At 39.7% G+C, this 25436-nt stretch overlaps 1 protein-coding gene across 1 annotated transcript in view; it reads right to left on the minus strand.

Moving 5' to 3' along the window:
* Nucleotides 1–18862, minus strand: part of gsk3bb (glycogen synthase kinase 3 beta, genome duplicate b) — a 28048-nt gene extending 9186 nt beyond the window's left edge. Inside the window, exons 1-3 of the mRNA XM_066661383.1 lie at nt 17973–18862; nt 3932–4125; nt 3378–3461 (exon numbers count right to left, since the gene is read on the minus strand). Coding sequence (XP_066517480.1) covers nt 3378–3461; nt 3932–4125; nt 17973–18054 — 360 coding nt within the window. The 5' untranslated portion in view covers nt 18055–18862. The remainder of the gene's footprint in view (nt 1–3377; nt 3462–3931; nt 4126–17972) is intronic.
* Nucleotides 18863–25436: the final 6574 nt, after the last annotated feature.

Here is a 25436-nt window from a genome sequence, read left to right on the forward strand (position 1 = left end):
CCCTTTCTTAAGCTGGTAATCGGTTTATGACTAAACTACAAGCATTGCAGTGTCAAATCATAATTGATATTACTAGGCTAGGCTTAATCCTGGTCAAAGAAATTCCCTCTTAAATCAGTTTCCCGGAGGTAGATAAGGTCCGAAGTGTCAATGGAAAAACACCTTTGAAAATCATATCAGTTTACAATTTGGCTTTATCTAGGTCTGGGTGACTTTTAAACAACAGCAGCTCTCATGGATCCAGGCAGAGCTACATAAGAATTGACCCTGTATGTAGGTCAGAAAACACTCCAGATGGTCAGCCATGGTCCCATCACCAGGGAACAGAATAGACTGCTGCCAATGTATGGCATATATGACTCTTTCTGTGAGGGAGATGGGTACAGGATGATCCTGTGTCTTATTTTGTGCCAGGTCATGCCCATCACAGTGGGTCAGACAACACAATCAAAGCATACAGTGCAAAAAAAGATGTTTGGTTAATTAGATTATGGTTAATTTAAGTCTTATTTGCTCTAAACGTAACCCTAAAGACACTTTTTTTCCCATTACAAATGGAGGCATTAACAGGACTTACAGTTTAAACGCCGTGTTTGAACGAGACGCATACGGTGACGGAAACATTATGCAGAGAGTTGAGGTTCTTAACAGAACTATAAACTATTTGAAGGGTCAGCCTAGGACATACTGGGACATGATCAAGAACCTGCAGAAAAGTGCAATGCTTTTCAGAAGTTGAGTGACTTAAATCCCTGCAGTGTGGAGTTGTTTTTAAACGGAGAATGAAAGCAGTCCTTAGTTTCGTTTTTAAATTGCAGTTTAAGATGCACATAAAATGAGAAGAAGTGCGCCACATTATGCACATACTTAATGGACTTTACCGTGTATTTATACAAAGTTTCTGTTAGCCTTCCTTCTCCGACTTACAATGGATTGGTTTCCTGTTCTCCCTAATCTCTTTACAGAGTCACGTTTTGAACAGAAACAAAAATAAAGTGATGGGGACATTCCTATGCTCTAGACAAACATACCCGTGCTGTAGTTCACTTTTTTCTTTTGTTGCTTAAAGCACTTTAAAAATCGCTCTTTAACAGGAGTGTAAAGCAGACAGCAAATGTAAATCTCTGGATAAACACCCTCTCAATAGTTAAAATATATAAAAACGTTATCATTTTGAGTACCTCTATACCCTTGGTCCACTGCCCAATGTTACTGGTGTGTGTCTATCTTTAAAAACATTATTCTAATCACAGGTCATGATAGAAAAGTCCTCTACTTGTCCATGAAAGGTAATACCACTCACTGATCTTATGGTTTGGAGGGTAGACACTCAGTCAAGCAACTGATGACTTTTTCAACTGACTGCTTGCAATATTTCACATTTCCCTGATTTAATGACTGCTTGACTTTTATGGTAGAGAACGCTGTTAAACCTTCCTTCATGGGTCGACACAATCCGCAGGAAAATCACAGGGTGACCATAAGTAAAGGATTATAGAAATCTTGGACACTCCACTGATATATATCCACTGAATGGCATAGGTTTTGCTTTGAGAGAACTGAAAAAAGAAAACTGCAAGACGTTCCACGTCTGTGCATGTTATTTTACTGGACTTATCATTACAACGGCTTTTAAAAATGTACAAAATTCAACCAAAATTCACTATGAAGATAACTTTTGTATGGCCCTATTTTCCCGACTTAATTTTTGTTAAAGTGTTATGGTTTTTTTGGGGTTTTTTTTAAACCTTGGACAGCTAAGAGTGTCCAGAGCGACAAATAACACTGTTAAAAGCTTTTACAACCAGTTCAGTATCTATCACAATCAACCCCTTGGCACCTAGTTTGACAGTGACAGCGATATGACAGTGTCATCCAATTGTGAAAACACTGCTGTAGTTTCCTGGCTTTGCTAAACATGTTCTAACCATTCTGGTCTTCATCCAGAACATATCCGGAATATTTAATTCACAGAAACCTATAATACCAAAACCAAGCTGATATAAGTGAGCTTTTATTTCCATCAGCCAATAAACACTAATTTACTCTGACAGCATCAGATTTGCATAATTTATGTTCACCCAGAGTACAGTGAAAGATATTTATGTATTTAACGATTATTTGGACTTTTAAAACCCTCCCTGTTACTATTAACAACCCACCCTCTGCATTAAACAGTCATTCTATAATTTTTTTCAGCTGGAACTACATGTGATATCCCACCAGTTTCTTTAATAGAGTCATTCCTAAGCTGTGATTTAGCGTCAGTACATTTCACTCGGATGTGGACATGAACAACACATGAACTGTACGTAAGAAATACTTGTAAATGATATATCTTGTCACCTACAGGCCCAGTCTAACACATGTAAATAATAATAAATATATAATTTTATGTTGGATGTTTTTAGGCACCTAGTGTGCGATATAGCGGTCATAGCCCCCCTTGAAAAAACCCTCAAAATAGCGAATCCGCGAAAGATGAACTGCGAAGTAGCGAGGGATTACTGTATATATAAAAAAAAAACCCTCCTGTGAAATAATATTTAAATGTGGGACAGTTGCCTGAAGGTGACTGTACAAATCACTTAAACAAACCTATTGTTCAATGTAGTCATCCTTAATTTCTTTAGCGAACAGAATCATTCCTCTGCATATCAAAATATCCCAGGAGAAATCATTATACATCAGAAGGCTTATTAAATAAGATCATGCAAATAGACCCAACTAGCTTTCTCAGCCACACAGAGTTTTGGGAAACATTTTCCTTTGATGTTTGTAAAAGAGATTACAAAACTGGACCCAGATTTTTGACAAAAAGGTCATTTTTTTTACCTCCCTCTACTGTGACTCGGGTAAAAGGGGCAGCATCTTGCAACAATTAAACATCAGACTGTTGTCCAGTTTACAACTGTATTGATTTTATGGATGTTTTGGAGATATTAGATGTAGATTAAATGTCTGTAAATCTGCAATTTAACAACTTTGATATTTTAGGGTTTTTCCTTGTTATAAGGTTTTCTACCTTTGACCCAAAACGTAGCAACAAGTTTTTAAAAACGTGACGAAAGATGACAACACCCACAAAACAATTCACGACTATACAGCCACATACTTGTTGAAAGATTTTATCAAGATTCTTTGGCAGTCATTTTAAAAATAAAATATAATTTATCCTCTTAACTGTGGAAGCTGCAGGCATGTTTTTTTTTTTTTTTTTTATGTGGTTCCCTTGAGGACAATAGTCACAAACCTGTCTCTAATAACTCCCTTTAGGAAACCACAAACTCTTATTTCCTGTGCAGGGAATGGGATGTTTCCTGACCTTGCGTAACACCATGTTACTTGGATTGGATTGGAGGGGAGGAGACGCTTACCTTATCTCCACTGGAGTAGAAGAAATAACGCAGCCGTACAATGTTGCAGTGGTCCAGTTTTCTCATAATCTGTAGCTCACGATTCTGCATTGGAAAGCAGACAGATCGACAGAATTTAAACATCATAAAAGTCAAGGGCACATTGGTCACACTCGTACTCTTTATAAACCTTATAACAGAGGTCTAAAACAGGCAGATGTATGTGAAAGAGGCTCTCTGCCAATAATAATGCCAGCAGATGTGTGAGCATTGCCTGGACATAATCAAATTTAGTCAAGCACAGTCAATGTAGTTTTAATATACAATAAAAAGACAGGGAGACTGCCAATGCCATGCTTTATGGCAGAGATACAAGGCAAAATCTGTATAAACCTGACTGAGTGCAGAAATGGTTAAGATGCACTATAGCTACCAACAGATGGAAACATTAAAATGTGTAATGACCGTGTAATGAACACATGGAACACACCTTTTTGAGGAAGGTAGGAAAACAATTATATTTTAGTTAGAGGAGTAAGGACATGTTTAAGAAAGAAAAGTTTGCCTTTACGTACCTTAAACCTCTTATCCTGTAAGACTTTCTTGATGGCCACCAGTTCTCCAGTGTCACAGAGCTTGGCCTGGTAGACTACACCAAAAGAGCCATTTCCAATGACCTTAGTGTCCGTGTAACTGACCTCCTGAGGCCTGTCTGGACCCTGCCCTGGGGTTGCCCCCACCGTCGTCACCTTACTGCCATCTTTATCTCCTAGAAAGAAATGTAGAGAAAAAGATGAAAGAGGTTTAGTATTTGGCGCAACAGTCCTAGAGGCTCTTCTTGTTCTTGTTATTTCTCATTCATTGCTCATTAACATATGCTGAGTAATCTGGCAAAAGTGCAGATTCTGTAAGAGAGTAAGAGACCATTTTAAAGACTTGATTCTGTCAAACCGCATGGTGCATTAACATGCTTTCGACCCCAATATTCTATATTTGTCCAAAGACAAGATTCTGTTAAAACCAGCCACCCACATCAAAGCTTAAAGCCACACTTGCACTAATCAAACACCTCAGCGTGGCCTTTTGTCTACTGAAAAAACCCAGTCAGCTACTAACCAGGTGGAAGTGTTACTACATGCTGGAGTGCTTTTACAACAGAGGAAAAAAAAATTAAAATCTCCTGCATCCTTCAGTCACGCCCACACTCGTTTGGAAGTCACACTTCAGTAGCACTTCATTTCGCACCAACTAATTTGAGCAAGTTTCTCAGCAAGTGTTTGACAACATGAAAATTGAACACTCCGTTTGGAGAGGAAGGCTTCATGAAAGTTTCACAGTAAAAGAGACACACAGGTCTACACAGTGCCACTGGCTGCATTCATTAAACTCTAGGCACCTAGGAGTTCAATATGTGGAGTTCAATAGGAGTGTCATATGAAATTAATGGTAATTTCAATACTGAGAAATGTAAAAAAATGCCTTTTTTTTAATTTCACAAGCTTGTTTTGTTTGAGATTTGATGTAGCAGACATTCATTCATTCATTATCTGTAACCCTTATCCAGTTCAGGGTCGCAGTGGTCGCAAGGTAGGAATACACCAGTGGCGATTGCTCTAAGACTGCGAGGGAAGCTCAGCTTCCCCTAAAATGTCTAAAAATAAGTGATCAAATACATACTGTTGTGTGTACATGTCATTGAATAAATATCCACTACAACGCGATTAACTTTTGTTCAGAATCAGCTTCTTATCACTGGTAAAGACGCGGCTTTCCTCTCAATCATTCGCGCAGATTCACAGTGATTTAAACGGTGAGGACGCTGAGCGTCCACAGAGTTCAATAGCAAAACAGCGAAGTGCAGGGAAACGAGACGAGCCATTGGATAAATGCTGGGCTTTGTCCCGCCCATCGGACACTCAGCGTCTCTGGGGGTCTACGGGGCAGTGGGCTGGCCTCGGCTGGCCCGGACGCTCAGCTTCTGCATGATGATTGGATGATCTGTTTGAGGCTAAATCCCTTTTTGATTGACAGCGAAATGAGCGAATCAGCGATCCTTTGGTTTAAATATCAGTGGGAGCATTACATTTTCATTCTGTTCTGAGTTGAACCGGTGACTTTCTTAAACCTCTTAGCGGCATTTTCTTTGTTAAAAACGACTAGCGACAAATCAAGCTTCTATTTCTGGTGGGTTTTTTTGTAGCTGCTTGTGTTTAGAGACTGACTTCTATCACTCTTTCTGACTTCTATCGCAGTTTCTGTCCAGCGGGTGCCGCTGAGCCCCTCCACCGTCACAAAGCTCTCACAGGCGGACACACTTCACATGGGGCAAGGCCGTTTAAGCAGCCTAGCTCTGCTGGCCATTCAGAGGACACTAGTCAAGTCCCTGGAAAAGACGCCTTGTTGGTACGACAGGGTCACAGATCATTTTCTTGAAAAGGAACGGAGGGTAGAATTTACGTATAAATAAACCGACACATTTTATGATGTAGGCCGAAATTGAGCTTCCCCTCCTTGAAAGACCAGCATCCGCCACTGGAATACACCCTGGAGAGGGCGCCAGTCCTTCACAGGGCAACACACACACTCACACATTCACTCACACACTCACACCTACGGACACTTTTGAGTCGCCAATCCACCTACCAACGTGTGTTTTTGGAACGTGGGAGGAAACCGGAGCACCCGGAGGAAACCCACACAGACACAGGGAGAACACACCACACTCCTCACAGACAGTCACCCGGAGGAAACCCACACAGACACAGGAAGAACACACCACACTCCTCACAGACAGTCACCCGGAGGAAACCCACACAGACACAGGGAGAACACACCACACTCCTCACAGACAGTCACCCGGTGGAAACCCACGCAGACACAGGGAGAACACACCACACTCCTCACAGACAGTCACCCGGAGGAAACCCATGCAGACACAGGGAGAACACACCACACTCCTCACAGACAGTCATCCGGAGGAAACCCATGCAGACACAGAAAGAACACACCACACTCCTCACAGACAGTCACCCGGTGGAAACCCATGCAGACACAGAAAGAACACACCACACTCCTCACAGACAGTCACCCGGAGGAAACCCATGCAGACACAGAAAGAACACACCACACTCCTCACAGACGGAACTCGAACCCACAACCTCCACTGTGACAGAGACACTACCTGCTGCACCACAGTGCCGCCCTGGTCATTTTCAAAATTGCGTAAAAAATACAAAGGAATGTATCAATATATCACCCAGCTTTGGCTTGAGCTGAAGTCATGTTCATGCACCTACGACAGAAGCTTGCGCTTACGTCACGATATCAGTATCGCGATAAGTCTTATCGAATTAATAAACATAGAGGTATTATAGTGAATGATATTACAGCGCCCACCCCTACTGGCAACAGTAGCAGAATAATGTGAATATTAGAAATGACTGGTCACGTGACTGGCAAATGCCCAAACAGGGATATGGACTACCAATATTTATACTCAAAGTGTGTACAGTTGTGAAGCAGAGCTGACATGCCCTTTATGGAAGGACTGATTGTGGGGCGCTACTGACATCTACATTTTATGTACATAACTGCTGATACCAATACATTATTATTTCCAAACAAAAAAAACAATGTAGAAACAAACTATCAAACCTAACATTATTATAAAAAGTTATATAATATGCTACAAAAGATAAGACATTTTAGCACAGCATCAAAGCATTTAAGCAAAGGTCTACTTTTATGGATATAATTCTGATACAATTTTGCATCCCTAATATTATTTTGTCAAAGACAAGGACACTTTACAATCCACGCTGCACAAAACGTCATTCCATACACCACACACTGCATATTCTCAACCAGGAATGACTGTCCACCTGGAGGACTGCCTCAGGCAGTGGGTCTTCACCCAGGACCAAGTACTAATCCATATTTGGGCATACATACAGGCATTCAAACACAGACACACACACAGGCAGATTTTAGAGTAACCGATTCCCTTAACCTCCATGTTTCCAGACTTTAGTTGTTGCAATACTGAGTTATAGCAATGTAACAGTTATAAAACAGTAACCGCACAGTAGAGAATTCAGTGAATCCTGTCACATAATAAATATTCCACAAGTGAGCCCAAGCCAGACAGACCTGTCTAATTTCTTCCAAATATTAGGAGTGGAACAGCAAATTCCTTCCAGCTTTAATTCCAATCACAGTTGGCTAATCGTCATCTTATCTCTGGCTTGAATGTCATCTTGAATGTCATCTTTAAAAAAGGAAAAAGAGGACTGAGCAAACTGATCTCAGATCAGTTTAAGAGGTTGACTTCTTCCATTGTTTAAATCATATATAAACAGGTGCCATGTTCCACTAATATCTTTGTGACCCAGTTAAAGCAAACGTTCCTTGTTTTAAATGCTGTTCCAACAATTAAGCCATATTATAGCATTTCAGCCCACAGCTGGCTTAATCATGTTATGACATATTTTACCTGCCATTAAATTAATTCTGGAAGCAGTCTGGTGTATTCCCCCTGTGTATGCATGGGTTTCCTCCAGGTGCTCCAATTTCTTCTAACAGGCCAAAACAAATATAGATGGACTGGCTATTCAAAAGTGTCAATAATTGTGAGTGAATGTGTGATTGTGTTGTGTATTGTGATGGACTGGTACCCTGTCCAGGGTTGTGTTCCTGCCTTACACGCAACAATTCTGGGTAGGATAAAGCCGCTATACCTGAACAGAATTCTGAAGTGGTTACAGACAGTAAATGAACGTATTAAATCTGACAAAAGTTAGCAATGGGTCTGAATGATTGGTGGTTTTTGTAATTTTAAAGGTACAGTAATCCCTCGCTACTTCACGGTTCATCTTTCGCAGATGGATGTGTTAGACTGGGCCTGTAGGTGACAAAATATACCATTTACAAGTGTTTCTTACGTACAGTACATGTGTTGTTCGTGTCCACATCCGAGTGAAATTTACTGACACTGAATCACAGCTTAGGAATGACTCTATTAAAGAAACTGGTGGGATATCACATGTAGTTCCAACTGAAAAACATTATAGAACGACTGTTTAATGCAGAGGGGGGGTTGTTAACAGTAACAGGGAGGGTTTTAAAAGTCCAAATACTTGTTAAATACTCAAAAAAATATTTCGTTTTTCGCGGGTGGTCTTGGAACGCATCCCCAACAAAAAACGAGGGACTACTGTAATTATTTAACCATGAAGTACAACATATTCTTATGTCTTCAAGAATTTCTTTTTTAATTGAGATTAATTTAAACTGAGCTGAACAACATGGGATCTAATTTGACTTGCAATTATTGGGGGTGTAAAAAAAATCCTGTCTGTGATTAAAACTAATATATGTAAGCAATTAATTGCCCTACAGATTAGCTACTGCTGGGTTTTGGGGTTGTCGGTTTTATTTTTGGTCATGTGATACAAATGTACCTTATTGGAATAGTTATTTTATTTGCTAAAATGGTAAAGTTTAGTCCAATAAAAGGCTTTCACAATTTTTTTTTATTCCAATGAAAGAGTTTTAAATCACAACGACGGTCAATCAAAAAAGATGGAAAGGTTTTTACCTCCCTCTGGACTGGGATGGGCATTAGTAAGAGCATGTGTTCTACATTATTATTGCCCCCACTTCCCCCTTTCCAGGGAGTGAAGTAAGAGGTTATTCGTCATCGCCACTTAGAGGAGCTGCTCACACAAAGAGAATGCTTCCACTTCACATTCCTGGTGACTGACACACACGCATTTCAGGAAGGCAAGTTTGATCATTTTATTACGTGGGACTTTTATTTCAGTGCTATGAATAACCTTTATATCACTAGGCGACGGATTATGGGACAAGGGGAAATCTGTGGTGAAGAGGGAGAACACTTGTTACACGGCAAATCTTTGGTTGTGTTGCTACAATTATGCTTTCCTGCTCTTTTTATTTAGTCAGCTCTTCTCATTTATTAGAGAAATTGAATAAATATGATTTATTACACTGATCAGTTATGATAAACTGTTGTATTTGAGCAACAACCTTGAAGGTCTGCCCTACTTTGAAGTTTGAATAAATGACTCAAACTGAGCCAACAACTTGGTAAAAACGCCAGAATATTTAGTGTCACAGCCAGATGTATCAATTTATCAGAGAGTATAAAGACAAATGCTTTTTAAGCTCTAAATATACATAGTGTGTCTCAAGTGAACATTAAAACAAGTGAAAAGTTTGCACAGGTTGGGACAACATTCACAAGAACCTGCATTAAAGTGAAGAATTATATACGTTTGTACAGGATGACAATGGCATATTACATCGTTAACATGAATAAAAATAAAAATATTCAGCGCATCAGCCCTGCGTCGCCGAATCATGAAGTTACAGTTAAGACGTGTTAAATCTATTAATTTGTCTAATGCTTATAAAATATGCAGATATCACCTATACCTATAACCATTTAAGGAAATATACAGTGGTGTAAAAAAGTGTTGTCTTTGACTAATATTTAAATTTGTTTGATGATCTGAAACATTTAAGAGTGACAAACATGCAAAAAAAAAAAAAAAAAAATTAATGAAACACCACTATACAGAAGGTCCTCGGTTTACGTCAGTCCCGAGTTACGATGTTTCGTGGTTACGACACATCTCCCATTTACTGTTTAAAGCCTTGTTTCGACTTAAGTGGTTTTACGTCGTAAACGTCGTAACGTGAACGGCTCGGGACAGAGAACGATAGGTGTTAGGATAAGTGCTTACAGTATGTTATTTACCTACAGTATGTACGTATGTTCCGACTTACACAGAAAATCGGTTTACGACACGACGTAGGAAAGGATCAACGTCGTAAGAGGACCCCCTGTATACATGAAGTAGGAATGTCACAATACCAGAACTGTGTAAGTCAGTACACTAATACCATGACAAAAAATAAACTAAGGAAATGAATGCATTATATATGAATATTTGCATTATATGAATGCATATATTAATGCTTTATATAAAAGTCTTTTTACAGAAAAAAAGGTGCAATTTAGTTAATTATTTTTTTTTCTTCCCCTATAAATGCCAGTTGTGGTGGAAGGTGGGAGCTTCACCCTGATTGGCTGTAGAGCGAGGCAACCTCCCTCAGACCTCTCTGGGTCTGTGTTTGTCCCTCATCCTTGGTTGCACTCAGCCATAACTTGGCCACTGATTGGTCTACAGACTTGATTGACATGTCGTTAAAATGTTCAAAGCCTAAATTAAGTGTTTTTTTAGTACATTTTGTAAAGCTTTGACCAGTACTCTTTCCCAAACATGAGGTTTACTAACAAACGGTTTGACGGAAAGACTCGTTTTGTTCTCGTTTTGGAAAAAAAAAAAAAAACAGCCTAAGGTAAGAGCTTGTATGCTTTGTTTGTGTGTGAGTCACTTCTGGGCTCTTCAGGCTTTGTGACAATGTTTTGTTCAGTCGTCTGACTCAAACGCAAAATATTTGCATACATACATTTAATTTTTTCATCCAGGTACAACAGACATTCTCCTGCTGACGCCACGCCCTATGTTGGTGTTGTTGTTTTAGCGTTCTCCGCTTATTGTCATGTAGGCTTATTATGGTGACCTCGTGTGGTCTGGGAGATCTGTGAAACCTTCAGTACCTCCGGTACCACAGGAAACAAAAACCGTATCGTTTTCAGAATTTTGGTATCAAATTGGAACCGAAGTATCTGTCCTTGTGACATCTCTTATAAGAAGTATATACACAGGTAATAAATAATGTACACAAAAGCATGGTTGTTTTGGTCACATGAAAACATCTTTTGTATAATTATTAAATCATACATTCAAGTAATACAAATACCATACTTCCAAACTACTTAGAGAACATTTGTAAATACACACAAACCAAATTTTGCATTGCAACACAGCTCTGAGGAATCAACATTAACATTTTAAGACATAAAAACTTAATCGGCTCAGTATCTGTTAAGATGGCTGTTCAAAGAGAGATGCCAAAAAATGTATAAGGTCACCTAACACAACTTGGAGTGAGCTTTAATTGATATTACTGTGTCTAGGACAGCACTCTCATCACCTGCACTCTAGCCTGACTCTTCAGCCTATTTGACCAGGGTCATCACTCTTATCCATTAGGTGCTGGTGTGTCTGCAGATGCCAAACAATACCTGGCACACCTGACTCCCCTCACTGAAACAGCTCATCTAAGTCCTCCGGCCCTTGATTAGTTACATAAAGTGGGCTTGTGCTTGTCTGGAATGAAAACTTTTTGTTGAGGCCGACTTTTGCAGAAGATTGGCGACGCCTGAAGTATAGCAGTGAAAAAAAAGGTTGCCCTGTAGTTTAGTGTTATCTTGGCTGTAAATAAAAGCCTTATAGATAAGTCTGTAGGCTCAGGACCATTTTGGCAGAGCCATTGGGCAGTAATTTCCACTCAAATAAAACTAGCCTCCTGTATCTCTGAATGCAGATAAGCCTAAAAACATTCAGCTTTTAAATTCTGATAAAACTATACAACGTTTTTGCAGAGCTGCATGCGCATATCTCTACAAAAGTGATCACACAAACCCAACAGCTGTCCATACAAAGACACTTATGGACACATCGTTGAGTCATGCACACTTGTGGTCTCTATCATCAGCAAAGGACGTAGACACATACAGTAAAATGAAGAATTTTTATGGATAATGCGGTTAAATATTAGGCAAGGGCCTACTGCTTGAATGTAACTTTTTTAACTTGTTTAAATAGGAGTATATAAAGTTATATTCCAAAACAAAAGCATCTGTTATTACAAATAATTAAGGAATATATGCAATGCTTAATCTTTTTTTCAGTGGATGCAGCTACTGTAATAGTTATGGAGCATCTCATGCTTGGATGGAATTAGTGGTTTAAGCTAGGCTAGTGTCGATATCTGATATTTTTCTACTTTCTATGCTGGTGCATAAAGCAGGGGCGGAGCCAATGTTGGCCAAGGCCACCATAAATTAATCTTCGGGCACCCCCTGGGCCCTCCCACCAACGCTTTGCCAGCAACTTTTTTGCAGTACCATTTCTGTAGGGATGCAATCTAAAAGTGCACCTCAAACAAGTACTTCTCTGAAGAAACAGATGGTAGTGCTGTACTCAATGCCTGTATCAGTAAATGAGTGCATGATCAAAAAACACTACTAGATCCACAGCAAATTCACACAGAAAAAAAAATAAGGTATCATTCCCTGTGTGAGTAATGGTCTCAGTCGGGCCGCCCCTATGAAAATTGTCTGGCTCCACCACTGGCATAAAGGTTTAGAAACTAGAATTTACCAAGTCAGCTCGGTTAACTTTTTCGAGTGTGTTCAGACTTGTAAGTTTTGGTTTGATTTAAATAAACCCTGGTGCTGTTTATTTACCCTTAACCTTAGTGTGATTTGTAAGACTAAGTGGGAGCCAGCCCTTATGTGCTCTGGCGTGCACCAAACATGCAGACTGAGAGTGCCTGAACAGGTGGAAAAAAGTTGTGTGTGTGCCACGACTTTCAATTTTTTAGCTTACTTTGGTTTGATTGTAAAAATATCAGTGTGAACCAAACCAGGACTAAAACGTAAAGGAAACCAGACTACAAGCCTGAACACACCATTAGAGAAATGCAACACAATTTTAGAGGTTACATCAGATTATATGAAAAATAATTTGGCTGCGTATTATGTCAGGAACTAAACCTTAATCATCTTAATAGTATTCTTCTAACTAAATACACATAATATTATTACCACCACATAGTTGTTACACTCACGGTCCATTCTCTTAACTCTACTGACACCACCAACCAAAAACTCGAGCAGCTTTGCTGTGTCTGATCCGCTCACACCAGTTCAACACACCACCACTACAGTCTGTCATTGTAAAACGAGAATGGACTGTGAATGTAGAAACAAGGAGGTGGTATTTAATGTTATGATCGATCAGTGTACATGAATAGCTTTAATATAAACCTAGAAATATAGAGAATTTTTTTAAGAATATACAGTTTTACTTTTGCAGGTTTACGTCTGTAACGTTTCTGATGTTATTTATATGTTTCTGTGTGTATGTTGTAGGTGAATTGTAGGCGTGTGAGTGAATGTTTGAGTATCGCCCTACAAAGGACTGGCGCCCCCTCCAAGGTGTGTTCCTGCTGATATAATCATACACAAAAAATGGTTTAAGGTTAGTCTTAATGTGATCATGTGTGTGTGAGATCGAGAGAGAAAGAGAAAGCAAACACCTCCTGGAACAGTAAGACAGTAAGGCCTGGAACAGCGAACACCTCTACTCCGACCAAAGAGATGTGATGGGTCAGAGTACGAACACCCACACATTTAAAGACACAGACACTTACACTAACAGTCAGCTGAGAGAACTTTCATATTCCTGGCATAGTATTTTAAAGAGTCATGGATACCACCTTCTAGAGTTCCTACTCTACATTTTCCTGCTACTGTGACATTTGCGACAGGAGAGATTGAGTCACACGAGTTGCTTGAATTCAACCTTAAATCCAGAGTCCAGAGGTCAAACAGAACTGATTTAACAACAGAACTAATCCAACTTCTATATATGTCCTGTTAAAACTTAGATATATACATTTTGTAAGTCACAGCTAGAACAACAGCTACATGTACATAATACATAACCACAAGAGTTGTGAATGTTCACCTGCAGTTCAGATTGCATTTGTAAACTCGCATTACTGGTCAAGTCTGATGTAAGACCTTTGAACTTAGAGATTTATAGGTTTCCACATGTTTTAGCTACTGTACTTTATTCAGTTTATACTTAAAGGACTACTACACACTAGACGAAAGAAATGGTCGTCAAATCAACCACCCCATAAACCCGAATGTACAGCCAAGACACAACTGCTGCATTTATGGGACTCCAGATATAATGGAGAATAAAATAATAAATGTCAATTGATTAAAAGAGACTTCTTCTACATTATAAACGTAGCCACTGCGCAAACAATAAAGAAGAATTTTCAGATATTAAACATGCTGATCCAGTAAACGTTGGCTAAGGAGAGAGGTTTTTTTTAAATGTGTAGATTCTTTAAAAATCATTACTGAATATGTGGCAGTTTAGGAAAGCTGGCTAATTTTCAACTCTAATCCAAGAACAGGTACAAAAAAAGAGCAAAAGACTGTTTCAGATGTAACTACCCTCAGAACCACTCGCACAGAAAATAATACATATTTATCCATCTATAAAAACAAAAGACAAAAGAAAGGCCTCTTTTACAGTCTGTTTTAACAGAAGCTTAGTACAAGGCCATTTAACGCAAAAATACATCAAGATAAAAGCAGGCTAATATTACGTTTAAAAACTAAATGATTAACATATTACATAAGTCAAGGAATTATATACAACTAAGAAAGAAACGTAGAATCACTCAAATAATAACTGCTAACGCTATGTATCAGGTTCTATTCTTTTTCTCAACCTGTCGTACACAAAGAACGACCAGAACTTACCTCTGATGGATATGTACACCTGTGAAGTTAGCATAGAGGACTATTATCAAAATCTTCCCAATCAAATTCCAGATATTCCAGAGAGTTGTAACTAAATAAGCCTCTGTCCCAAACACACACACACACTCACGCTCTGACTAGGTCGACATGTCTGAATTCAGAGGGCTCCGAAACAGAAGATGACGTGAGTATCAGGTGTTACACGCCACTGCCTAGGCCACACCCTGCCTAAAGAATAGCCGCTGCTTCAGGCCTGGGTGCTGCTTCATGACTCACCTAATAACAGCAGGATTTATAGAGTGATCAAAGAGAATCTAAAAGAGGGATCTGTCTCACTGATCGATCTTCTGATCTTTAGTACGTAGAGGGGAAAAAAATACCCTTTCAAAGCCTACTAATATTGATAATTTCCTCTTTCTGACACAAAAGCAGATGCAATACACACCCCATATTTTAAAGTGCCATGTCAGAGCTCTTTATTTCTCTTTTTTCTTTTCTTCTTTGGAATTCTCACTGCTTCTGTAACAGTTTACAGATCTTAATGAATAATAAATATTTACAATGCTATACTGGCAAATGTTTGTGGAAACCTTCCCGCGCAATGTCATATCTGAAATCATGTGTATCAATAAGGGGTCCATCTCCAGGTAAATTTCGCTGGGACTAAGTAATTAAAGCCCGTTACTTCCGTTACAGTTAGTCTTGTGTCGATTTAGACACAATTCGCCAAGACACTGGCAGCAGTTTCCTCTTCCTACAAATGTTGGCTGGTTTTCAAAGCAGATCTGAAGGAGGTCGCTGATCTGCAGATGACCTCAGCTGGCCGGTGCTGAATGCTGTGTCAGGGCAGGCTGACCGAGCCACAGTGAAAATCACTGGGATTTCCGCATTAGGCCAAACCGCAGGTCTCTGCTGCAATACCTGTCTGTCAGAACTGCAGAGCACAGCAGCTCTCGCTGCCTTAGAGAAGCGCAGATTAAGTTTAGACTGAGGCCTGCTACATATCATCCCTGTCAGAACAGGAAAGGGGCACTAATACAACAAGGTTTTATTTAAAGTCAAAGTTAAAATAAAAATAAATAAAAAATGCAGACAAACGCTGGTTGTATTTTCTCTTACAAGACAGCATTGTTTCAAGGAGTGTTAAAACATAGGCTTACTTATTTATATATATCCAGGTTAGATAAAATCAATCGTACTGAAGACTCAAAGTGGTTATCAACATATGAATAAAACTCCTAAAGCTGAACCTTTGTTAAACTACTTTCAAAAATGAAGCCAAATAGATTATGCTGCATTAAGCCCATTTGTGATTTTTAAATATTGCGTTTTTAGAGTTTTACGCACTAATTAACTAAAAATGAACATATCTCAATGTCTTTGTTGGCGATATGCACTTTCCAGACCATCACAGATACTCACACCTTCATTCAGGGTCTGGCTTCTAATAAAATCAAAAGCCATTAGCTCTAGTGTTCGTTCACGTGTCACCTCTCCTTTGCCAAATATGTTGTTATTAATAGGGCACTATGAAGGGATCAGAGGAAGGCCCCCTATTGGGATAGAGTCCAAAGTAAGTTCTGTGATCAACACTTCCTAGAATGCATGATAAGAGATGGACATCATTGTGGCAGGACGTGCCTGATGCAACAGGGTCAAGCCACAGGAAAGTACTCCAGGCTAAAATGTATTCCCAATACACAACACACAGCCAGCCATATATAATCTTTCAGAGTAACCATGTGCATTTTTTAATGGCATATTCTGCTGTTTTTTGGTGCAATCATTACTAAAGTGATCAGATGCACTGATACAGCTTGGATTTTCTCCACAGAAAAGCATTGCTGAAAGAAGAAGAAGAAGAAGAAGAAACACCTTTATTGTTGCCTTTAGGGAAATTGCTTCTCTGCATTTGACCCATCCGTTGCAGTGAACACACACCGGTGAGCAATTCTTCACACACACTAGGGGCAGTGAACAAACACACAAACAAAGCAGGGGGCTGCCAACCCCCTTAGCACCGGCCTCAAGCTCACTTCTCTAACCTTATGGCCATGGCTGCCCCAAGAATAGAGACAAACCCGAAGCAACCACACCCATGTTCATCACTCACTGTGTATTAAAAATCCCTCACCCTTGGTTTTTTAAACGTGCAGTCTAACTGTTTCTCTGAAGCAACACAGCACCATCCACTTTTGGGATCAGCTGGAGTGACTGCCGTGATTGATCTTGCAGCATCCATACCTGGCTTCTCTAATGCTCTTGTGGTAGAACTGGCCGACTGCCATTAAATTCCTACAGTTACGTTCCAACATCTAAAGATTTTCTTAGTCGAGTAGATGCTAGTGATGCAGCAAACGAGGAACGAACTCCCTGTTAACACCCTTCGTTTCGTAAACACGTGTCTAAATAACGTTTTAGACACAGCATCAAGAAACTCTCTCCACTTCCACCACACAGCCCCCGTCTTCAAAATGTAAAATCAATGATTTTTACGTCCGCTAATCCACATTAAGGTAGCGGTTATGCTGTAGTGTGGCAGAGTGCATCACTGCACGGCTCTCAGCGCAACTGGACACCTGCCCTGGATCCCCTGGTAGTTCTCAGAGTCCTATTGAACAGATGGGTGACCACTGAGTTCATTTAAACTAAGAAAGACCATCAAGTGTTCATCAAGCACTGGACTGAGCATTCTAATTATAATGAAAAACACAGGGACAGGCACATAATTCCCATACTATCCCTACATCTTATTAAGTGACCAAGGTTTTAAAACTGACCACAGGGAAGATGATCAAAGCCTGTTAAAGTGGGTGTATATTAATTTATATGGAATATCACCAAATATTATAAAGGCAAGTGTACCTCAGTTTACAGGGAAGAGCACTAAATCATTTGAATGTACAGTAGTTTACAGACAAACTAAGCAAAGTCTTGGTTTACGTTCGTTTCCAGGTGAAATATTATCTCGACACATTAAAAATCACAAGATTTTCTGCAGTCTTGAGCCTTTCAGAGCTCGACTGAGTACGCATTTTGGTATTTAAGGCTTAAAAGCGTGAGATTTATTAAGCATTTGATCCCAGAACCCGAGAGTGAGGCTTTATACTTACTGCTCACTTTGACGTTGCCAAAAGGCTGCGGCACTGGTTTGCAGCCGTCCGCAAAGGAGGTGGTTCTCGGCCGACCCGACATTTCTCAGCTCTTGTTCCTGGAATTTCTCCTCCAACCGCGCGTCCAGAAGGCGAACTTCCTTTTCAGATTTATCCTTATTTACGTCTTGGGTAAAAGGTAGAAATGTTTTTTTTCTCAGAGCGGAGAAAACCCGCTGTCAGCTCCACGCTGTCCCCGCGATTCTGTGCGGCTCAGCTAAAAATGTCTTTAACTCGCTTTTACGGCAATATGTGCCCTAAATAAACGCTAACAGTCAATTTAAATAGCTCGTTTGGCTAAAGATATATATTCAAAGGGCACGTGCCGGCGTTGAATGAACAAAAACTGGTATTACAAGTAAATATCACTCGGTTTCAACCAAGAAAAAAAAACGTCTTTTTGGCTATATTAGCACACTAGCTGCTAGCAGCAGGCAACAGAGAATGAGCGACGTTACCGTTAACCACTACAGCTACGCCTGTAAAAACACAGCAGACAGACGGTTCGATGTCAAAGAAATCCAGACGGTGACTCCTTTTTACAGTTAATCCGTTTTAAATATTAACGTTTCAAACGCTGTTAAAACGAAGCTAGCTGCTGTGAGTGAACGTGAGCTGCTGCTCTTTCCGACCACTGGCCATGGCGCCTCCTCATCCAACAATCACCGCGAAGAAAACTCAAGGAAAAAAAGATCCGCCGTCAGATAAAAATGTCCGGGGACGTGTCCCGACTTCAGCCAGCTGATAAACAGTACACTGCGGTGATTGATAAACTCCCACCCTGGATTAAACTCACTCCTCCGAGAATCTGTAGCTCGGCCAGGCCAGCATCTGGTCAACTCTACTGCACTACAGAGACGAACCGACTTACCAACAAAGAATCGAATCTTTGAAATGAACTGGTTGAACTGATTCATACGACGATTGTGCGCAAAAGTTTGGGCACATCTGCCCGAGTTAAATATTTGGTATCTTTTTTTGAAGTAAAGCGAAACCATTTCAGGAAACATTTTTTTTACATAAATAACTTCAGAGTTTTTAAATGTTGATTTATTTTCACAAAAATAAAATATAAGAAAAAATGTTATGTGCAACAGAATACTTGCATAAACACATCATTACAAACCTCGGCATTTCAAGTATGCAAGATAACAAAAAAACAAAAGCCAAACGCTGCCTGAAAACAAAAATACACCAGTTTTAAATCAGTGACAAACGTAGGGTGACCCGGGGTGGGGGAATGGATGAGCTTTACACCTTTATTTGCTACACATGGGAAAACATAGGATTTTCTTTTTAATTCATCCGAGAGCTTGCATTTACGTTTCGGCATAGCTGCTCGAGATGAGGGTGGGTACACGAGCTGTGCCTGACGTAAACAAGCACTACTGACGTGCAGACTGACCAATTAAATGTTTACAGGGAAGGATATCGACCAATAACGGCTCTACAGTCAGACCGTCCAATCAGAAGATTTTAGGCTACTTCACCACGCCCCCTTCTCACTCAAGCGAACCAATCGGAGTAGGGGAGGGACTAGTTTGTGAACGAAACGCTTCTCGAAGTTCTATGTAAGCTCTAGAAAAACAAAATCCCGGACGTTTGTGAAATTCCGCCCGGACATTTTTTTAAGTCTAAAAAAGAGGACATGTCCGGGTAAAAGAGGACGTCTGATCAGCCTATACAACATTGAAACTGTGGGCAGACCTTAAACATGCTGTGCATACAAAGTGGTACAAGAATATCAAGGAAGAGTGGGTGAAAATATCTAAAATATGAATTAAATTTCTATAATTGGCAGGATGTGAAATCTGCCAAACGGAGTGTAAACAGGGTTTATTTATTAATGTCTATTTATCTATCTCTTTCTGTTTATCTGTCTATGAGCTGGTGTAGGAGGTAAAGTGATACCAGATAGATATATTTTGGCTCACCTTTACACACAGGTAGGCAATGACTGTGACGTCTACAGAGGACTGATTCTGAACATGACTGTTGTTGTTGTGTTGTTAGGTGTTGGAAGGAACACTTTGGGGAACTTCTGATCCAGAGAACCTCCTAACCCTCCTGCAGAAGTAGAGCCAGAGGTGTCTGGCGGTCAGATTCCATTTCCTTAGCCGAAGTCGCTAAGGTAGTAATGGCAGACCTCTGGAATGGATAAGATTCACATGGAGTTGGTAAAAGACCTCCATTTTAGGGAGGTGTCTTGGCTGACATGGATCTGCAATATTGCATAGACGTTAGGGACAGTGCCTTTGGCAAACTAAAAATGTTTTTTCCCATTCTTAAAATCAGGGACTGCAGAGTGTATGCCAGTTATTGGGGCATCACACTTCTCACCTTCCCTGGGAAACTACGTGCCAGGGCACTGGAAAAGAGAGTATATCTGATAGTCGAAACTCAGATCGAGGGGGAATATCACAGATTTCATCCTGGCTGTGGAAAGGTGGACCTACTCTTTACCTTCTAGAAGATGACTGAGGGGAAATGGGAGTTTGTTGTTCGATCTGTGTTTTGAAGATTTGGAGTAGGCATATGACTGGGGGTATGAGGCTGGCTGAGGTGAGCCATGCTGGTCAGAATGTGAGTTTTCATTTTTGTATTAAATGAGTCTTATTCAGTACAGGCTGAAAAGGTTGGACCCATCAGGACTGTGCCTTTTCTCTACTCCTGTTCCTGATATTTATGGACAGGGTGGCACGGCACTGTCTGGGAGTGCTATAAAGTAGTCTTTCTGTCTTCTTTGTATGAAGACCTCCAGTATGCACTTGATTGAAGTGGTCTCATGGCAAAAGATGACATGCTTCCTTCATGTAGGGGACCTACATCATGTGAAAGGTAACTTGTATGGGGTCTTATTCACGGGTCATAAGAAGAGGTATCATGAGATTGACCATAGATTAGATGCAGTGGCTGCAGTCATTGGAAAAGAGAGGGAACTGAGCTAAAAAGCGAAACCTTCAATATACCGGTCAATCTACATCTCTATCATCACCTTTGGCCATGAGTTTTTGGATAGTTTACCACTGTGCTACATTGTCTTTTCTTTTAAAAACTCTTTTGATGATTTGGGAACTGAGGATACTAATTGTTGCTGTTTTGTGAGTGAACAATTTCTCCATGCACCACTGGAGACAGATCTGGACTGTAGCCTGGCACATCAACCACAAATATGCTGTGTCTATGAATGAGCAAGTGGTAGCGTGGGCTGGATGAGACCTGTCATTGACTTCCTGAAATAGCCATGGACTTTCTGGGGAACAGATATCACTGTGATGGCTTATGTCTCTCTTAAATACCAGTATATGCCTCTGCATCACATATCCTGTCCTTTCACAAACCCGTCCTTCGTAATTGTTCAGCCCTGTCTTTCTCCAAATATCTGCTTAAAACTTATGATTGTAAAGCGTAATTGGGTTTGTGAAAGGCACTATATTACTACTAATTATTTTAATTATTATTATTATATTGTCTAAAGAAAAATATGCATCTCAATTTTCACAGCAACAGTCCTTTACATTATGACAAATGCTCATGATAAATCGACCCATAGAAGTGCTCCAAAATTAATTTTAAGAATTAAAATTCCAATTAATTGGAAGAAATGTTTAAACATTAAACAGTGGCACAGCAGGTAGGTGTCGCAGTCACACAGCTCCAGGGACCTGGAGGTTGTGGGTTCGATTCCCGCTCTGTGGTGTGTTCTCCCTGTGTCTGTGTGGGTTTCCTCCGGGTGACTGTCTGTGAGGAGTGTGGTGTGTTCTCCCCGTGTCCACGTGGGTTTCCTCCGGGTGCTCCTGTTTCCTCCCACGGTCCAAAAACACACATTGGTAGGTGGATTGGCGACTCAAAAGTGTCCGTAGGTGTGAGTGAACGTGCGAGTGTGTGTTGCCCTGTGAAGGACTGGCGCCCCCTCTAGGGTGAATTCCCGCCTTGCGCCCAATGATTCCAGGTAGGCTCTGGACCCACCGCGACCCTGAACTGGATAAGGGTTACAGATAATGAATGAATGAATGTTTAAACTTTCGAAAGTTAAGAGGTTTTTCCTCAAACCTGTAAAGTTATAATTTTGGAGATACATGCTTTTCTATGGACAATGATGATATACAAGGCACAGATGCATCCCCAGACTGTAAGAGATGTTAACTTTTGTAACAATCTGGATGGTGCCTTTTGTCTGTACCTCAGAGAACTCAAAGATATTTTTCCTGAAAACATGCTAATCGTGTACTCATCCGACCGGAGCATATTTCCACTGTCGTTTGAACCAGCTTAGATAAGCTCATGCCCAAGAACTAATGTACAGCTTTCACCTTGTAACAGATTTTCAAGTTGCATTTCCAGAAGCAGTGGCAGAGTGTGTTAAGTGACCGTGTTTTTCCAACATACTCCCGAGACCATGTGGCTATATATATTTATTACACTACCATGATGGTTCCTCATGTCTAAGGGCTCAAATGTCATGTTAACTCAAGACTAGTGTCCAGCCTTGCCATATATGGTCTGAGATTTCTCTGGATTCCCTGACTGTTTTCACATTAGTGGGCAGCCATGGCCTAATGGTTAGAGACTGGGCTTGGTACCAGAAGGCTGCCGGTTTGATCCCCAGGACCGACAGGAACATCCACGGGTGAAGTGCCCTTGAGCAAAGCACTGAACACACAAACCCCATGGCAGCCCACCCCACTCTGGGTGTGTGTTCACAATCCCTAGTGCACTAGTGTGTGTGTGTGTGTGTGTGTGTGTGTGTGTGTTTGTGTGTGTGCTCACTGCCACAGACGGGTTAAATGTGGAAGACATATTTTGTTGTACAATAACAAATAATTGCACATTACATTATTATTTATGGCATATGTTGAAAGAGCTAATACTCAAATTTTCAAATGTAAAATATGTTCATAAAATTAAGTTTCTCAGTCAAAATATTAAAGTTGATTTCTTTGAATTGTCAGATAAGTCAAGGTTCAAGAGAATCAACAAATTACATATTTTTGAATATCCTTTAAGAAGATCAAATACACGCAAATGTGCAAAAGTACAAAAGGCAGACTTTAGCATACACATCCTATGAACATCTTACAAATATCATGCGTTAATCAAACATACATGCACTATTGAAATATAAAGCCTGGGTAAGCATTTGATATGATACAATAAACGTGTGGATTGGCCGTAGTAGTCGATAATATACTAGATGTTGTATATTAATTCCCATATTAATGTATACAATATTATATATAAAGTGCAAAGTAACTGAAGTCTTATGAGGGCCAGTGTGTCCATTTCAGTGCGAGTGTGTGAGAGTACGGGCCATGATTCTTTGGCAGATTTTCATTATTCATGTATTTAAGTGAATGTAATATTTATTTTCCAAATAGAGTCCAGTCCCAGTCAGCTGTGTGTGTGTGTGAGGGAAGGAGTACACATAAAACAACACCATGACTGTATTTGTGTTCATTTATTTTCATCAAAGAAGAAAGCAATGTGATCAGTGGAGAATTTGTCATATGTCTTTAAATTGATGAATATTTGGGAATTATTTATTTAAAAACTACGTCTCGAAAGATTCAGAACCGGTTCCTTAAAGTGAATCAGACTCGACTGTGTGGGGATTTTTTATTTACGAAAATAACGTAGAGACGTCACCGTAAGTGAGCGCAGTCTTCGTTTCAAAACTACAGATCTGCGTAAACGAACGCTTACGGGAATCCACCGTTGTGCACACGTGTTGTGACGTGTTTCGCACCAACCAATGAGAAAGCAATTTCTGGGGAAATGGGCGGAGATATTGCGAGAGCCAATCAGGATGCAGCTACGGTGCAAGCTGCTTCAGCGCGTCCTCTAGGGTCGAGAAAGCGCTAATGTTTCTGAGAGACGTTCATACACAAAACTCACTCAGGTTAAACCCACCATGACGGTGTCGGATTAATATTGTTCTTGTGTGCTCATGACGATATTTATTACAAAATTCGTTTGTTTTTAATAAATTGTTATGATTATTAATGTAATATTTATATTATGAATAATAATAACAACAATATTAATATTATTTCGACATATCATGCTATTATTAAAGTATAGTTGAGTTTTGTTACGTATGGAAAACAGTATGGAAAAATGCTAATTCCGATAAAACACAATAAAATAAATAAATAATAATGATCCGAAGTAAAAGAGACCTTGAGCCCAACCAATGAAATCACAAGCGTCGGACGTGGATTTCCTCACATGCTATGTCCTCCTTCGCATTTCCGCGTGTTCGATTCAGTTCATTGAACCGATTCCCTCACGTTTAATGAATCATTCAACCGATTCAATAATTAATTGATTCTTCATCTAACTTCAATAATGGGTTCAACAATAAAACAAAATTTATTTTCTGTAGTCGTCGATCTCCACTGAAGTATGGACTGTTACTTGATCAGACAAAATAAATAAAACTGAAAAAAAAAATAATTAAAACTTTCAGGCACAATGAGTACAGTGTGAGTACTTGACAGTTACTGTCAAGTGAAATCACAAATACTAATATTTGACATTTTTAGTGTCAACATTAAAACCAGTCCAATGCTCACATTTTACATTTTCAACATTTACAAAGAAATACAACACATATCTGTAGAGTTACCACTGCCAGTACTAATATATTTTAACTCTCCTTCTGGTAGTTGGCAAACCATTGGCAAAACCAGTTGTTTATCAAAAAAAGAAAACAAAGAAGAAAAAATAAACAGAAGCGGATTTAGATTTAACTCTATAACTACACCTTATTTCAGTTTTCACTGAATTATGATGAAATTATCCCCACCTCATTCTCCACACACCCCTCCACCACAGACCTGCAACTCAGTAGCCATACCATGCAAACTGATGGGATTGGTTGCTAAGGTTTATGATGTAAGAAACACCGGTTGTTTGAATTCACCTGTATAAGACCACGGAAATGCTCAGTCATGGCTTTGACTCTGTGTTTCACACAGGTTCTGAAACATCTCACCCACATGTTAACACTTGATATTTACTGGAAGTGGCGTTAAGAAAGGAAATGAAACGAATGCCTTTCATAGTTTTAGAGTAGATATTATTTTTTGATTATGATTTTGGGGCAAGTTTTACTTTTGTAATAAACTGCATGCCTTTATTATCTAAGGTTTAAATGGATTTATTTCAGCAGGTTAAACACTGAATAATAATAATAATAATAATGCTACTAGTGCGTTGTGTCTTTGTGAACATATTGTGAGATTATATACTTTAGTGAATATATCGTGACTATGTCGTTTTAGCTAATAATAATATTTAGTATCTTGTAATTTCGGGGGGACTACCGTTTCTCTGAATCCTGAATCGGCTCAACTGATTCATAAAAAGAACCGGTTCATAAGAAGTGATTCGTTGGTGAATCGCTGCGCCGCTGCTGTAGTT

This window comes from Hoplias malabaricus, chromosome 2 (assembly GCF_029633855.1).
Source record: "Hoplias malabaricus isolate fHopMal1 chromosome 2, fHopMal1.hap1, whole genome shotgun sequence".
Taxonomy (NCBI): domain Eukaryota; kingdom Metazoa; phylum Chordata; class Actinopteri; order Characiformes; family Erythrinidae; genus Hoplias; species Hoplias malabaricus.